The sequence below is a fragment of the Pezoporus wallicus genome, unplaced genomic scaffold (assembly GCF_028554395.1).
Source record: "Pezoporus wallicus isolate ANWC-B61680 ecotype Strahan unplaced genomic scaffold, APGP_CSIRO_Pwel_v1 contig_5069, whole genome shotgun sequence".
NCBI classification, from domain to species: Eukaryota; Metazoa; Chordata; class Aves; order Psittaciformes; family Psittacidae; genus Pezoporus; species Pezoporus wallicus.
Window position 1 is genome coordinate 3,689,834 of NW_026642361.1, and position 17,436 is coordinate 3,707,269.

Here is a 17,436-nt window from a genome sequence, read left to right on the forward strand (position 1 = left end):
TTGAACAGAATTTGACAGCAGTATTATTTCAGCTTTGATGACTTGATTTCCTTTTGATTCTACTCTGTGCAAGTCAAGCCTAATTCTGTTCTTAAAATTTGACTTTGTTTTAGATCTAAGAACTCAGTCAATTCTACTTGCCATTGACCAATATTTATTCTAGTTCTGTCTACTAAGCAAAAGAAATACATTTCTGTAGGAAGACGTTTTCACTGATCTGTCCTTTCTGTTACCATTTCATGAAATTTGTAAATACATAGTTACTGTGCCCATGGTCAACAAGACAGTAAAAACTTCATGTTTGATGGCTAAATATGTTAGTGAATAATATTTTATTTCCAGCCCTTAACCTTGTCTTTCAGTTCTGACATTGTCCGAAGTTGCTGTTCTCCTTCTCATAGGCAAAATGTACATTTTTTGAAAACGGTGGCTGAAGCTGAAGTCCTTGATCCAAAGCACAGAGATATGAGAGTTGTTACACCAGACCTGAGAGTACATTCCCTGAAACAGAACTGTTTCGCTGAAATGAGCTTCTCAATTTTCTATATTGGAAATATGGAAGATGGTAGGTCTGGTGACATTACAGACACTGAGAAACAATTACAGTCAGAACTGTTACTTAACTTTTACAAAAGATAGTGTGGAAAGACACACCTCACCAGGTGAATCAACACTAAATCCACTCCCAGACACTGACTTCAACTCCCTTGCTTGATTTTCCTCCTACTTTTATGCTGCAGTGTTGAGTGGTTCTCAGCTTGTGAGTCGCAGTGCTGTGGACAACTTACATGTATGGGGATGCACACTGAAAGTAAAAATTTATGTGTAATAAAGCCTGGAAAAAAAAAAAAAAAAAACAAAGGACAAGCATAAAGTTACTACTTTAAAGTTACTAACTTTTTGGGAGTCTCTTAGGGGACTTGCTGAGTTCCAGCACATGGAGAAATGGTGCTATAGTGCTAATTCTCAGAAAACACCCACCAAACCCACTATATGCAAGGTCTTTGCTTTGCACCAAAGCATTTAGGTTGTGCTGATACCCTGGCCACTTGCCTCCTGAAATTCACTGTTAGAGGAATATTTTAGGAGACCACATGCACAAATATTGTCAGTTGTAATCGGCATTTCTTGGAGTTGCTGTGTTGCTCTCAGGTTGTGCAGTGACAAAATATTTAAGAAAATAAGATGTTGAATTTTACCAAATTATTTCATACAAGATGTTAGTAAGACATATTTGAGACATAAACATCCACACTGAGTCATAGTCAGCACCACTAGACAGATTTGTTAGACAAAAAAATTCATTGGTAGCATGGAACCTTGTCTTTATACTATAAGTTTTATCACGTTTTTGAAATCCATTCAAATTACGTGCAATAGGAGACAGGCTAAAGCTTAACCCTAGTGCTAAGTTCCAGTGGAACTGTTTACCCAAGACAACAAATGGAGAAGTTGCTTTAGTTTTCAACTCCCAGCACTGACTTGCATACATAGTAGTATTGCCATGTCTTGGATTGCTCTCTTTCCTCCCTGTAGCAGCAATGCAGGTTTTTGTTCTCTGCATGCAAGAAACTAGGTTGTATAATCATTCGACTAATCATTAATGTAGAAATTGCCTGTACCTTTCAAGAACCCTTCTTGTTGATTGAAGGTGAGGATAGGATGTAATGTCTACGTATTGTGCATATTAATCTAATGGTATAATTACAAAATCGTGCCACTACAGATTGGGTTCATCGTGGTTAACTTCAGTAGTTAGATGGCTGGTGAAGTCATCTAAACTTGATTTATTAGCTGACCATTTAGCTGACTTGTGCATTTAGTTGTAAGTCATCCAAGAGCCTAAGAAAATTGACGGAAAACCACATCTGATCTTTTTTTAACCTTTTGCTCTAGAAAAGTTTAACATTCTACCAGAACATTGCAGGCAGTTTCTAAAGAGAATGTGGTCAAGCTGTGCTCGTAGAGAAAAGCTCTGATGCAGTTCTTAATGCTTAAATACAGTCCTTTACTTTAGATGTGACCCAATGCATTGTAATTTCTGAAGCTGTGATACATACCATTGTTACAAAGCTGCAGATGTTTAATAGAGGTGCCTTACAAGATATGCTGAAAGCAGTAGATGAAGTTGGGGAATAGAATTCTCCAGGTGACTTCTTAGCAGTGTGACTAACTGTGATGAATGCAGGGAAGTATTACGTGTATTTCCATTAGGAAACACATCTGAAAACCTGCCTGACACAAACTTCCCCAGAGTTTTGTTCTTGGATCCTATGCCAAGAATATGCTGCCAGATAAGCTTCTCAGCTCGCATTCCAGTTTATACCTGTCTGTTTTGCATTTCCTGTTTTTTTTATTTTGTGCAGCAGTGTAATGTCATAAAGCATCATTTTGCAATTACTGTCATTATCCAAAGCATACAGTACTGATGTTTGTATCTATTCATACCTGAACACAGTTTTTCAAAGATGTTTTTCATCTAGGTTGCATGTAGTTCTTGCAAAGGAGAACTGTATGTGTGCATTCAGGAGCAATAAATCATCTTTTACAAGAACATTGTCATGATGTTACTTGGTGTTAATTTGTGTCCATAGAGAAAATGCAGTTGTGCTACGGGTCATGCCCAAATGTATTAAAGCATGTGCTGTTTTTCTTCAGATTAGGTCAAGGGTTATTTTGCGTAACAATGATTATACTACTGGTTGGTTGTGAGGTTTTTTTTGTTTTGTTTTTTTAAGTAAATAAAACGTGATTAGAATACAGACATACATGGATTAGGATGAGCTGTGTTTGAGTGTATGAAGTTGTATGTAATTCTGACCAGTCAAGTTCTGGGACTGTAATATTTGGCAGCTAGTTACCAGATAATATTCAACTTAGGTTTTCTATTCGCAGATTAAGAGCATGATCTGCTTTGTAGGGATGGTATGAAAAGTCATTAGTATTTGCAAAATGCTTAATAATAATGGATGCAACAGACTTATGAGGACATTGTATTAGAAGTCTAAAAATGTTCCCATAAAAATGGGTTAAAAAGTATTCCAATTCAATGTTTAAGTGTTAAAAGGTCGCTTATTTTTTAAAATGTATTTGCATCTGAAGTCAATCTGTGCAGTGTTTTTAAAGTAAGTGACATCAGTTGCAGGGAATTTGCTGCCCTGTACAGTTCATGACATGAAACAGGTGCTTCAGCTACTTGACGGCCAAGGTTGGTATGGCTTGGGAGACCCAAATTATTCCTGTGATCTGTATAAGAAAGACAGGAACACAAGAATTCCATCTTTCCATGATCACATGTGATCAAGTCATCACTCAAGTAGTTTCTGGCAATACGGGCATGTTTGAGTGTGCTAATAGCAGTAAATCAGGCATGTTGGCCACCTTGTGACAACCAAGCAAATGCAAAATGCTGAATACTACTCGGTACTCTTCTTTGTGTTCCACCAAAAAGATCTTGTAGAAAAATACATTGTATGGTGATGTCAGGAAGGGTAGTATCATGATGCATGTAGATGAGAGAATTTGAATAAGTTTGCTAAGTCAGCAACATTCTGACCTGTTCTGAATTGGTTGATGTTGGCAGCCTTCATTTTCTTCACATAATTAAATGTCTGTATTATTAGACACTAGGAAAAAAAAACCCCAAACCAAACTAAAACACAGAAACCCACCCCATGTAGTAATTTTTTTAATTAATCGGTAAGGTTAGGACTAATAATGCTGCATGGTAGTCTTGTTTGGTCTAACTTGAGGCTTTTAATGAATTGTTTTACAGAAGAGATTGCTAGTTTTCGGTTTAAATGTGTATGTGTGTTTTTTAATGGAAACTGCATTTTGAAACAGTGGAGTCTGGATTTCTCAGCTGAATGGTGTATGTCTCTGTCAAAATCCCCCTCCTCTTATGTGAGCAAATTTAGTGTATGTGTTGCCTATGCGTGGTGCTGCTGATGAATGCTTGTTCAGTGCATTTTACATTCCCGAAGAATCTGCACATACTCAGCAAATCTGATTCAACTATATTGTGTGTGCCCTATCTAACACCGCTGCTTTCAGAAAGTGCTTACCAGTGAAACTGCAGTCCCTTTGCTCCTAAGAAATGAGGAAGCTGGGAGCTAGCAGTAACCAATATGAGACATAACAGAAAGTGGGTGGCTATAAACTGGCTATGAGCCAAATGAAGTTGTTTGGCCAGTGATGTGTGGCCTCGAGGACGCAGATTGAGTATCCCTACTTTGAGTCACTTGACCTGGCAGTGTTCAAGACCAGGTTGGACAGAGCCTTGGGTGAGATGGTTTAGTGTGCCCATGGCAGGGGGGGTTGGAATTAGATGATCTTAAGGTCCTTTCCAGCCCTAACTATTCTACGATTCTATGACTCAAACCAGATTTAGATTAAACATTCTTTACTGTGAGGGTGGTGAGGCACTGGTACAGATTGCCCAGAGGAGCGGTGGCTGTTTTATCCTTTGCAGTGTCCAAGGCCAGGTTGGACGGGGCTTTGTGCAACCTTGTCTAATGGTAGGTTGGAACTAGATGATCTTTAAGGTCCCTTCCAACCCAAACCATTCTAGGATTATATGACTTCCCCTCTTATAGGGAAATAGTACTACATGGTTGTCATCATTTGTCTTCATAAAAACTGATCAGAAAGATAAATCTTGCAGTTTGTTTGTGGAAGGCATCATCTGTGTCCAGAGGCTCACCATTGTCCGCATAAACTTGATTACTTTTGACAAGCAAACTTTGCTTTTCTTAGAGAAAAGCATTCATAATTTCATATTTCTAACATCTGTGTTCAGTAAAGTTTAATTTGGAGAATAAGTGGTTCAAGCAAAGAATTTTGTTTCAGGAATGTATTTCATTCCTTGTAAATAAACGTACCCATGAAGTCTTCTGTAATTAAATACTTGGTTTTGTGTGCCTGTACACATGTACAACTATTCATTACAGAACCTGCATGAAAACTAAAACTGTCTTAAGCCTGTATCTGTGGAGGCAAGCCAGTGTGGTGGCTTCTTATTCCTGCTTTAGGTTTATGTTTGTGCCCAGGAACTGCAGGGGTTTCAGCACAGCCTGCTCTTCAGGTACTTTCTAAATCCTGCAGACCAAGTGAGAAGCAAAGAAACAAACAGCACAACAACAAAACAAATGCTCATACAGGCTCGGTACATAGCATCAACATCTGCAGATATTAAAGAAATACAGAAGTAATCAAAGCCCTCAAAAATAAAATCTTAATGGAAGGATCATAACTGCTGATAAGAGCTTTTGGCTCAATTATTACCAAGGTTTTCTGGTATGGTTTTGGTTCATGCTACCTAGTGCTCTCTTGCATCATACCTGGTGACTGTTTGAAGAATAATGTGCCAGGAACCAGTCCTTGCATATGGTGTGAACATTGCAGCACCAGGTCTGGCTGCCTGTGTAATGCTGCAAGGACATGGCTAGCCTTTGCTAGCTCAGAAACAGCTGCATGCCGTTAATCAACGCAGTGGGGTGTGCATCACAGATCTAGGTTTCATGTTATGAAAACACTGCTTTGGCCTGTAGTTCAAGCCTTGCATGATTTCAGACACTTTTGACTGGGGAGGAAACCCCAGATTATTATTTCTTGGGGACCTCACATGGAACATGAAGGAGACCTGCCAAGAAGTGGATGTAGTATGAATGTGGTGACTCTGTGTTACTTGGCTTTGGAACCACAAAGTAGTCTCTGACTTGTCAGCCTCCATTTACTCATTTGTTAGTAGAAGCTGTCAGGCCCATTTTGCTGGTATACTCGCCTCTGTTTACTTGGAGCCAGTACCTCGTAGAGTTTGGAGGACAGTTCATTGTTTCAGACTGCTTCCACTGAAGAAGCTGGTTTTATCACTGGGTGTGTTTCTAGTACATAGTGTGCAAACCAAGAAGCAGCTTGGCTTTCTAACTGAGGTTGAAAAAGATGTAATGCTATGTAAAATATGAGACAAATTCCATTGGAAATAATTTTGGGAAATTGTATTTTGTCTGTTTGTATGTGTAGACGCAGGGTAGTGTGTTGTGAAGGACTGTGCACACACAGCTCTGTGAGAGGGCTCTCGCATATAGCAGGTTTCTATACTTACACTTGCTGTAAAGTACTTCAGCGGGTTCTGTTTGTTTTTTCACTATCGTCATCTCTGCTGTGTGTGTCATTCCATTACAGCTCTTCTGTGACTCGAGATCCTAGAATCATAGGATCATTTGTGTTGGAAAAGACCCTTCAGAATTGACACTAATTCCTTAATTTCCCTAATCTGTAAAGATTTATGTCCATCTGAATTCTATCTTGTTTTAAAATGCTCTCCTGTTTCAGTGTTAAATTTTGTGTTACAGATCCTGTGCTTTTTGCTTATGTGTTGAAGGTTGTTCCTCAGGGTTTCTGGCAACATATCCTTTATTTTTTTATGACTGACATGTTATGTTCAAGTATTTCCAAGTTCCCTTTCTTTTCTGGGAATCTTAGGAAGCCTGCATGTTCAATTGATGCCTACTCAACACTAATCCATGAAGTTCATATGTTGGATATAATCACTGTCTGATGATTTTCCAGGTCTGCTCTGTCAATGAGTCACTTGAGATCTAGTCAGGTTTTGTCAGCCTCACCTGATCTTCGTAGCTTTTGAGTGCCTGACTGCTTGTCCTGAACCCTTGTTCTTTGGCATCAAATATTGCTTGGGTGTAGAAACTGAGAATCCTGAATAAGGGAAAAAATCTGTTCATATATTTTAGTATTTCAATTTTCCTTATTTTGGGGAGCTGTTTTCTTGTCAGTGACGTGTGACTTCCCTGAGAGCTACTTGTTTAACCTTAGGTGTTCCTTTAATCTCTCATGTAATGTCTGTGATAGATTTCTTCATAGGTAGGAATTGAAGATATTTAACTTCCTGTGAGATGTCTGATTTGATTCCTTAGCCATTCTTGCAGTGTTTCTTTGTGGCCTCCTGGCTCTATGTAAACAGAGAGATGAGTCACAACTCCTTTGCCTTCACAGGAAAAAACTTATCGCTTGCACCCAGGTATTTTAGCCATGTCTAAGTTAGTTCTTGTCTGAAGCCTTTATTAATTATGTATTAATTAAAGGTAGTAGATGACGCTGTAGGAAAAAAAAAAAGTTAAGGTTCACTTCAGTGAACAGAAGGTAGGACACTTAATTTTTCCCTGACTGAAATTTGTTTTTCCGGTCTGTGGTTCTCCTTTCCCCTCCCTTTTCCACCACTCCTTTGGGGTTTAGTTCACTACATGTGCAGATAACTAGCTGCAAATAAAGTATTCACAGAATCATAGAATGGTTTGGGTTGGAAACAACCTGAAAGATCATCCAGTTCCAACCTCCGTGCCACAGCCAGGGACACCTTTGTTCCACTCAACCAGGTTTCTCAAATCCCCTTCCAATCTGGCCTTGAACACTTCCAAGGGTGGGGCCTCCACAGCTTCCCTGGGCAGCCTATGCCAGTGCCTCACCACCCTCACAGTGGAAGATTTCTTTCCTAATGTCCAGTCCAAATCTACCCTCTGTCAATTTAAAGCCATTCCCCCTTGTCCTATGTCTACATGCCCTTGTAGAAAGTCCCTTTCCAGATCTCTTGTAGACCCCTTTTAGGTACTGGAAGCTGCTCCAAGGTCTCCCCAGAGCCTTCTCTTCTCCAGACTGATCAAGCCCAACTCTCTCAGCCTGTCTTCATAGAACAGGTGCTCCAGCCCTCTGATCATCTTCATGGCCCTTTTCTGAACTTGCTCAAGCAGGTCCAAGTCCTTCTTGTGTTGGAGGCTCCAGAGCTGAACACAGTACTGCAGTTGACGTCTCACAAGAGCAGAGTAGAGGGAGAAAATCGCATCCCTTGACCTGCTCATCATGCTTCTTTTTGGTGTTTCCTTTTTTCTGAGCAAATTCTAATCTGTAATTGTTAATTTGGTTTATTTTGCTTTACTATTTACAAGTAATAATTTTGAAACCTGTAGGACATTGTAAACATACTATAGTTTTACTTAAATTGCATGCATATGTTTGTCAGTGAACAGGAAAACAATATGCTACAATATTAACAAAACAAAGCATTTTATGAACATACTTACATGTAAGTATGTAATATAACACATAGGTTTGTAACCTATATATTGGCCAAGAAGTAGCCCCAAAAGTTAGGCATTAAATTTAATTCATACTGGTTTTCAGGCAAAGAGCCACCATGAACTTATGTATTCTAGTGAGTTTTTCCTTATACAAAACGTTTATACCTTTTTAACTGTGGAATTATGTAAGAGCAGATAAAACCCCTTATGTTACAATTTTTAATTTATATTACCATTATATGAAATAAGCCTGATCTAAAATTGTGCCACAGTTTAATAATTGGTATACTCATGTCTTGTATTTTTTTATTCTTCATAATTGTATGAGTAGTTAATGGTTGGAATAGTTGGATTTTATCCTGTGGACTAATTAGAGACAGGTAACACATACTACAGAATACTTCTGGAAACATGGTGCAAATATATTTCAGTAGGTCTGGATATAATGACTATCTTTGTGGCAGGCTTCGATGTTGCTGCCCTTGCTGCAGCCTGACTGGCTGCTCTTCAAGGCACTTGAGTGCCTTTGAACCATGCTTCCCACTCCATGGGGCTCAGAAAAGAGCATCATGCCTGTGTCTGCTGGTGTGGTGCCCAGGCAATCTGTGTGTAGGAACGGTTGAGTCACTCTGCAGGAGCCAGGTAAGGCCAGTGCTGAGCCAGAGCTTGTAGGTACCTTTGGGTCCTGGCAGATTTTGGGAAGAGGTGTTATTTGCATGGTTGTTTTCATTGCTCCTGATAGCTAGAAAACCAAAACCAGCATAGGAACGAGCTCTGCGCACGTGCATGTTGAATGTGCGGTACTTCAATGACGCTCTGCTCTGTCAGGTAAAGAGAACTGCAGTTGTTCTTACCTAAGACATCATTCACCCACAGTCCAGAAACATGAACATATCACAGAGAATTACATGTTTTCATGTTTCCGTTTTGAAAAGATAAGTCTAACAGCTTTTCTACTTAGAGGGTTGCATAGTCAAGAGGTAGAAGAGACTGCCTGGAACCTGTTTGAGATGCATGAATTTCATATGGGCTGCAGTGGAAGTCACAGTCAGTCTAGGGAACTGACAACTTGTGGTGCTGCTATAATTTACTTTTAGGTTACTCCACGTCTGTAGGGGTGCCTTCTCTTTGGATTTTCTGTTTGGTGTGTGTCTCTCTATGCAGATGCCTGATGGTACTTTTAGGTCTTGCTTGTCTGTATCAACTGCGTCACATAGAAGAGGTTGTTCAGTATTGCTGATCTGGAATCAGGCATCTGGGTGCTACAGTAGCAAAATAGTTCTGGCAATTGAATTTTAATCTCCAGAATACAGGAATGTCTTTTTGCCGCTCAAAGTTTTATTCTGTTGCATGTTATTCATTATGGCTTGTTTTAAAAAAAATCAGTTGGATGTAAATTAAACAAGGCTCTTTAAAAATGCGTTGGTTTCAACTCGCCAGAGTACAAACCAAAGGAAGATCAAATACGAAAAATTTGGTCAGGAAATTTAAGAACAGTAGGTCAGCTTTTGTTTTTGTTTAATCTTACAAGGTTCCTGTTCCAGTTTATTTTGTAACTGATTAATAGGTGGTGATAACTTCATGCTTTCTTAACAGTTTTAGAAATAAAAAGTTCATTTTTAGAATGACTGCTTATAAAAGAGATTTATTGAGTGAGTAAGGAGTGTTTAAGGTCATCTGTAGGAAATCCACACCAAGAAAAAATATAAAATATAATGAATCTTGGAAATGGATGTAAAATCTTGGCATCAAGGAGAGTATGGAGAGGGAAAGGAACCTAGAATGGTTTTGAACATACAAGTATTCTAAGTAGAGATTTAGAAAGTGCACTGTTACAAGGGGTGCAAGCAAGAAATTGCTGCTTTAAGCTTATTGAAAGCACCTGAGAGTGCTTCTGGAAAGAATGGTTTCTGTGGAAATAATGAGTGGAGTTTTCCCTCACCCTTCCTTTTCCGAGTGGTGATAAAATTTCCATTCAAAGTTGGATTTATATTGCATTCTGTAAAAACCATCTCTAGACATTTTCAAGGTATTTAGAATCAGGAATGGAAGGTAATCTTCATGACACTGTTGCTTCTGAGCAATGTGTGCTTTTGGGGAATTTTGATGGAAGGGGAAAGAAGTGTATCTCAACATTCTTCCTCCTACTTTCCACACCTGCACTTATTCCTGGCTTGTGTTAGGATCAGATTGTCTTTCAGTTGTCAGCCATTCAGATGTTATCTCACTTTCATATGTGAATGAAACTTTGCATTGCAGAAGATATGTAACTGGGGTTTCCTAGGAAATGGCAACATAAAGTTGTACAGAATGTAAGAAGAAAGTAGATGTAGTTACTCAGGATGTGACTCAAGGAGGAGATTGGACTTAAATTAATTGGCTGGATAGAGATAAAATCTACCTGTTCCTTGATATGTAAAAGAGCAGACAGCCCTCCTTCCTCCATGCAGTGATATTTTATTTGCCACACATTTTCATATTTGGATTGTATATGAAAAAAAAATTGTTTTGATGGCCTAATTTAAGTAAAAATTTAACCATGCATATTATTATGTAGTCATATCATTGACTGCATAATACATCCATTATGCAGGAATATCATGTAGTCACAATGCTAATGTACGGTCAAATTCTAAAACACTGCACATATTTTACATGCCAGTATATGTACCAGCGTACTCTAAGAGCCTGGTTTGATCCAGATGATTTGATTTAATTGTTTGCAAAGCTTGTAAGTAGTCTTTCAAGGGATTTCAGTGAACCATTTTCCTAGTCCAGCCGACCTCTAGAGTTTGTGAATGTTCAAAAGCATGTTCACTGGTGCATTTTAACAAGTGGATTTGTAATGGTAGGGTTAGTTTAACATCTGGAAATCTTTGTCAGACACTTGTAAACACAGAGAACTATTTATTTAAAGCCTGATGACCAGTTTGTTTGTATAATCTCTGTACTGGCCATGTGAAGTACCAAGATGAGCCAGGAGCAGAGAGCGAGTTAGCAGACTTGCTTACATTCTAGTTTGGCAGAAATTTAATTGGTAATAAATGGTTTCGTTAGTGGAAATAATCTCACCTGCCTGTTCTGCCCTCATACATTCTCTTGTGCTGCAGGTGTATGTATGTGTTCAGCTGTCTGGTGGATGAGATGGAGGAGCTCATGTGAATGAGACAGATCTTTGCTGATTCCATGATCATTTTCACCTAGATCACTATATGTCATGCATTAATACCTGGCTGCATAAACACTTCTGTAGACATGAGAAGGGAGCATGACCAGTTTTCTGCAGCAGTGCTGACCTATGTCAGTCTGCAGTGTTCTTGAACCACTTGAGGTGAATCAAGAGCAAAACTACTTGATTATGTAATTTGTTTGCAGTAGTATATACTGTCATAAGGTAATGCAAGCTGCCAGGGATCATGTGCAAGAAGTAAAAGTATTTTTAAAGCTGTGTTTTGAACACTGAATTGAAATGAGGGTGTGATTTCAACCCTGGATGAAGAACTGATGTCTTTGGCAGCAATATTTTTCAACCATTATGAAGGAAGCCATTAGCATAACCATTATACGTTACTTCTTTACTGACTGCTTGTCCGTTCAGGATTTCCACAGACAATAAAAAGAATTCCTTTTACAAAGTGAGATGTTCAAATAAGCTGATCTATTCATTGTTCCTAAAGCTTTATTTTGACAAATCACTTTTATAGTAATTACTATTTTAAACATAGGTTAAAACTCAAAGTTTAAAAATGTTAAATGATGTAAGCAAGACTTGTGAATTAGTATTTATATACGCACCTAATCATCTGCTTTTAGCTTAATTCTTTGCAGAACAGCAACCTTCCTCTTCATTTTCTGCCAACCTTCTCTTCTCCAACAGTGATAGAGGAGATAAGATCTTAAATTATTAGAGATGCTTGCTTCATTTTAAGAGCTTATGAGTAGTTTGAAAGCTTATTCTTTTTTGATTAATAGACACATAATGCTGTTTATTATATAACTACATATATATTCATGTTCCAGCAACTTTTGGATAAATAAGACACACAAAATAATTTCTTAACATGAGAACAGAGACAGATAATATATTTCCCTGGTGCTTTCATCATCACCTTAAAGAATTACAGATTCCAAAATAATAAAAGTCACAATTTACCAAATCTGCAGTATTAATTTCATTTTCAGAGGAAATGGTTTTTATGTATTAGATGTGTATTTTTAACTTTTTGTTCATGCTTAGTTTTAACTATTAAAATAAAAACCACTAATACATCTTGAGGAAACTTTTTTACGAAGGGCTAGTTAATTCTTTGGGTTTTTTTTCCTTAGTTTTAACAGCTGTCATTTATAACAAATGAAAGTATTTGCCATGTACTTCGTCCCTGAGCGTGTGTTTGCTTTCCCAGCTTTCTTTTCTGAAGAACTGGCTTTTGTGAATCGTTCTGTCAAACATTTAGAAGCCTCTTTGTTGAGGTATATGTACAAGTCTATGTATATAAATTGCATTAACAGCTTATATTTGCATTTACTACATGAAAAGGGTAAACGATGCATACAGTGCATTCCTTTGGTGTCTAGAGTAGAAAGCAAGCATCCAGGATCCAGAGGTTTCTTTGTACAAGAGTATGTGTGCTTCATTAGACTGCAGTGTCAAATGTAAATTCTCTCCTTCTTGTAGTTTCTGCCTTTCACTGTAAGCCAAGGCTTATGTTCACCAGAAAGCATGGCCATAACCTCAAGACTTTGGCATTTTCCTGAAAAAGCAGCTGTTTAAAAAAGTAAGAGCTCAGGAGGCTTAGAGCCCAGAGTTTCTACTCAACTGGCAAGAGTTGTGTCTGTAGATACAATTAGGCAAAATTTTGACCTAGTCACCTGTATGTAACTCTTTTTCCATCCAAGCTTAAAAAGAGAGTTAAACTACTTGTCTATGGCTAGTGGGACAACCAGGGTGTGTCTGAGACCATCGCCACGAAAAGCTGTGACTGATACTATTGATATGGCATTTTAGTTTTCATATATATTGAACATTATCTTTATGTATTAGATGAAACTACTTAAATCTCTTCATACATGAGAGTCAAATCAACTTGTCAGTCATTGCTGACTGTCTTAAAGCTAAAAATTGGACTTTCACAGCCCTCTATATATAAAAGTTCGGATAGGCAAATCCCCAGATAAGTGTTGGAGAGCAGAATGAAGTCCTCTGAAGCTGCAGGATGTTAGGTATGTGTTCACTTAAACTCACTAAGCTGGGAGAAGAATGCAGGTGGAAAACTCAGACAAGCAGAGCAGAAGCACAGAATCATTAAGGCTGAAAGGAATCTCAGGAAGTCTGTAGCCCAAGCCTTGCAAACTGAGCAGGGTCAACTGTAGCAAATTGCTCAGGGTTGTGGCCAATTTTTTTTTTTTTCTCTCCATGGATAAGAACTCCATAATCTCTCTAGGTAACCCGCTCTAATGTTTAATCTCGCAGTAAGAAAGTACTTTCTTACGTTTAAATTGAGTTTCCTGTATTTCACATTCTGTCCATTGCCTCTCATCCTTTCTTTGAGTGCAGGGCAGTATGACTCCATCTTCTTTACTGTGTTTGTACATGTTTGCAAGATACCTCCTGAGCTGAACAGTCCCAGCACTCTTAGCTTCTCCTCATGTGTCAGATGTCGCAAACCTTTACTCATCTGCGTGCCCCTTAGCTGGAGTCTCTCCAGTATGTCTTTCTCATACTGAAATGTCCAGAACTGGACTCAGCACTGCAGGTGTCGTCTTACTGGAGCTGAGCAGAGGGGAAGAATCACCTCCCTTGACTTGCTAGCAGCACATCCTGAGGATGACATTGGCTGCCTTTACTGCAAGGGCACATTGATGCCTCATGTTCAGCTTGGTGCTCACCAGGACCCCCAGATTGTTTTCTGCACAGAAGTTTCCCAGCTGGTCTGCAACATGTACTGGTGCTTGGGATTATTCCTACAAAGGTGAAAGATTTTGCATTTCCCTTTTTTTTTTTTTTGAACTTCATGAGGCCTCTATTAGCTCATTATCCAGCTAGTCTTTTTTTTTTTTTTTTTTGTCCCTTTATATGGCAGCGCAGCCATTTGATGCATTATTAGCTGCTCATCCTATTTTGCATAGCCTACGAATTTGTTTGAAGGTACAATTTGTCCCACCACTTGAGTCATTAATGAAGGTGTTAAAGGGTACTGGCCCCTGTATCGGCCCTTGTATCAGCCCCTGCTGAGTGACTAGCATCCAGCTGGACTTCCTACGTTATGGAGGAAGATGCTGAAAGCATTGCTAAAATCAAGATAAAAGTCATCTGCTCTCTCTTCATCCACTGAGCCAGTCATCTCATTGCAGAAGGCTGTCAGGTCAGTCAGGCATGATTTCCCTGTCATATATTCATGCTGATTTCACCTTCTTGTCCTTCAGGATTTGTTCCATCGCCTACTCAGGGACTGAGGTAAGCACTGGCATGTGGTTCCTTGGATCTTCGTTTTTGAAGATAGGAGTGACATTTACTTCCTTCCAGTCCTTAGAAACTCCCCCTACTGCCTTGACCTTTCAAAGATAACGTGCCCTTAGTAAACTTTAAAAATAGCATTGGTACCATTTAAAATTGTTTCCTTGTCCTTTTAGAGGTGAAATTAGATTGCTGTTTCATAGCTGTGAATTGCTACTTTTCAGATGCTGTCATCAATGATAAAATAGTTATCCGTGTTAAAGCAGCAATTTTACTCCACTTTGTGGGTCTTTAAATAATTTCCATGATTTAACTTTGTTGAATGTTATTCTTCTGCTAGTATTAGGGAAAGTGTATCACTTATTGCAGAAGTTGAAAATGCTTCATGAAACAAAATACACTTTTCTGTAATGCAAATAATTTTCTCCACTTTATTTTCTGCAATAAAATAGTATTCTTAGCCTCTTTTTAAGGTTGTTTGTTTACTTATAAAAACATTAATGCACTGATCAGTGAAATGTAACCTTCTGTAGGATTTTCCAAGTGGATGGAATTTCTCATGCATCTTGTTTTGAGAACTCATTATTCCTTTGTCTGCAGTTAGTGTCATAAACAGACAAAATTTCAAGCTTTGCCGTTATTTTTTCCAGCAAGAGCAATGGTTCAGTTCATTAACTCCTTAAATATTGTTTCCTGACTTTTTGCCTAGTATTTGCTGATGCTGGGGGGGAATTTTTTCTATGATTAGTATAATAATTGGTTCATGTTGTTCTTACAACATCTTAAAAAATATTTGTGGACTTACGCTCTCTAATCTGAGTAATCATTTACCAGTTGAAGCATGTCTTTATTTTTCGTTGTGATCAGACTGGTATTAGGAAGGTACAACCATTGCATTATTGATGCAAATATATTCTTTCAGGTTTTCCCATTTGCACATATTGTACTGATATTTTTTTCAGGGACTGTGTAACAATAAATGAGCCATTTTCCTCACTGTTACTTTTGTTTCCTTTTCCATCTTTACAAAGTCAGAGTAAAAGCGTAATGAATTTTTTTTTCCGAATTAAAAAGACAAAAAACCCCAAACCCCCAAAAGTAATCTTAGTGAAAATATTTTACTCCATTGTGGGAATCTGAAAAGAAATTAGGTTCTTTACCTTTAGCTAGGAAAATTATGTTAAAACTTGTAATGTGCAAGTAGTCCATGTATGTATCTTTCAGGGGCCAGATGCGCAGTTCCTGCACCATTGAACTTGTGTTTAAATCTGTACTCTTATTTAAAATGTATTCTGTTCCTCACTATTTCAGTTAAGATCATTTCCAAATAGCAGTCAAAGGAGATGCAGAGTAGTCTTTAAGTTTGTAATTAGAATGCATTAAGCCTCTGCAGGTGCTCAGAAAGCAGTGATATAAAAATTGACTTACCGTAGCTTGACAAGGCACAGTCTGACATTCGAATGCACAAACTATACATATACAGACCTCTAACCTACCTGCTTAACAGTAAATGCCAGGAGAAGACCTGAGAGAAGCTGAGGGGAGCCAGCCTGCAACACCTGGGTTTTTATAGCAGAGTATACCTATAGTTAACATGACCTACTTGATGCATAATAAATTGATGTCTCAACTGTGACTACTGGCCAGCTTCAGTTTTTGTTCTGTCCGGAAGGACCGCAGTGGTGCCAGAGGATCAGATCAGTTTTGCTCTCATACTTTTAGAAAAGTAAATGTACAGCTTTTGAAGTGCACAAGTTTCTGTGTTAGTAGTAGTAGTGAAGGGGGCAGAGTAAGTGAATCCAGCCTGAACATACAACCAGAAGCTGTCATTTAAGGGTTCTGAGATGGTTTTCAGGAGCAGTAACATAGTGACAATAATCCTGGGTATTCTGTCTATTGTTGACAACAAAATAGTGCAAAACCGAGTTGTACATTAGCTGTTTGAGGCATGGGCCTCCTGCTCCTAACTCCCGGCTCTGTTTTCTGTGGAGTGATATTTTGGAAGTATAAATATGAGAGAAATGTTAATTAGTTTTTCTTTTCTTCTTCTTTTAGGATTCCTCCAGGATGGTTTCAAGCAGGTATAAAAGGTACGAGATCTTTGTACAATACATTTCTATACATACATAGTGCTTCCAGAAATGAAGCTGATTAAATGGGTGTTTCTGGTAGAGGCCATCATACTGCTGCTATATATAGCTTGATTTCGGAGTGATGACCAGGGAGATGCACAAAACTTATCAAACCCCCTTTATTATGTTAGTATTTTAAAGTAAATTCATCTGGGTCTTCCTGGTGCAGAAGAGATTCCCAAGCAAATGTCTTAACTTGACTACATGTTACCTAAGAGCTAATAGTTTCACAGATAATTTATGAACTACCATCTTCTGAAATTTAATACAGGAAGACAATTTTGTTGCTCTCCAGAGTCATATTGAAAAGTTTCTGTTTTGTCACACTACTGACTCAGTTGTAGGGAAAGCTGCCCGCATGTAGCATGTCCTGTTTGTAATTTGTTTCTTTGAGCCAAGTGTTACTCTGGTCATTAGTCAAGTTCTTCAATCAAAAAATACTTCAGGTACCTCTTGAGGTACCTGACCAGTGTGTGAAATTTTTGCTCATGCAGAATTAATACTGACACAGCTATCACAATTGGAAAATGTAATGGTAACATGAGGTCTAAAATGTCTCAACTGAAGCAAGGCATTGGGTAAACTTATTTATATTTGACACATGAATGTGTTCTTTTTTAGATTTTAATTCACCTGTGCATGTATATTCTGTCTGTAGAAGTACGTGCAAAGAGCACCTACAGTTATCTAGTCTTCACTGGTGTATTTTCCACCCTTCAGACTGGTTCACCTATAGGATCATAGAATGGTTTGGGTTGGA

General features: G+C 38.4%; 1 protein-coding gene across 6 annotated transcripts in view; it reads left to right on the forward strand.

Annotated features, from left to right (window-relative positions):
* Window positions 1-17,436, forward strand: part of PAWR (pro-apoptotic WT1 regulator) — a 79,232-nt gene that overhangs the window by 42,902 nt on the left and 18,894 nt on the right. For all 6 annotated transcript variants that reach the window (XR_008974922.1, XM_057429456.1, XM_057429455.1 and 3 more), the window contains one exon: window positions 16,600-16,634. Coding sequence is in view for 5 of the 6 variants with exons in the window: in XM_057429456.1 (XP_057285439.1) it covers window positions 16,600-16,634 (35 nt within the window). In the remaining variant the exon portion in view is untranslated. The remainder of the gene's footprint in view (window positions 1-16,599; window positions 16,635-17,436) is intronic.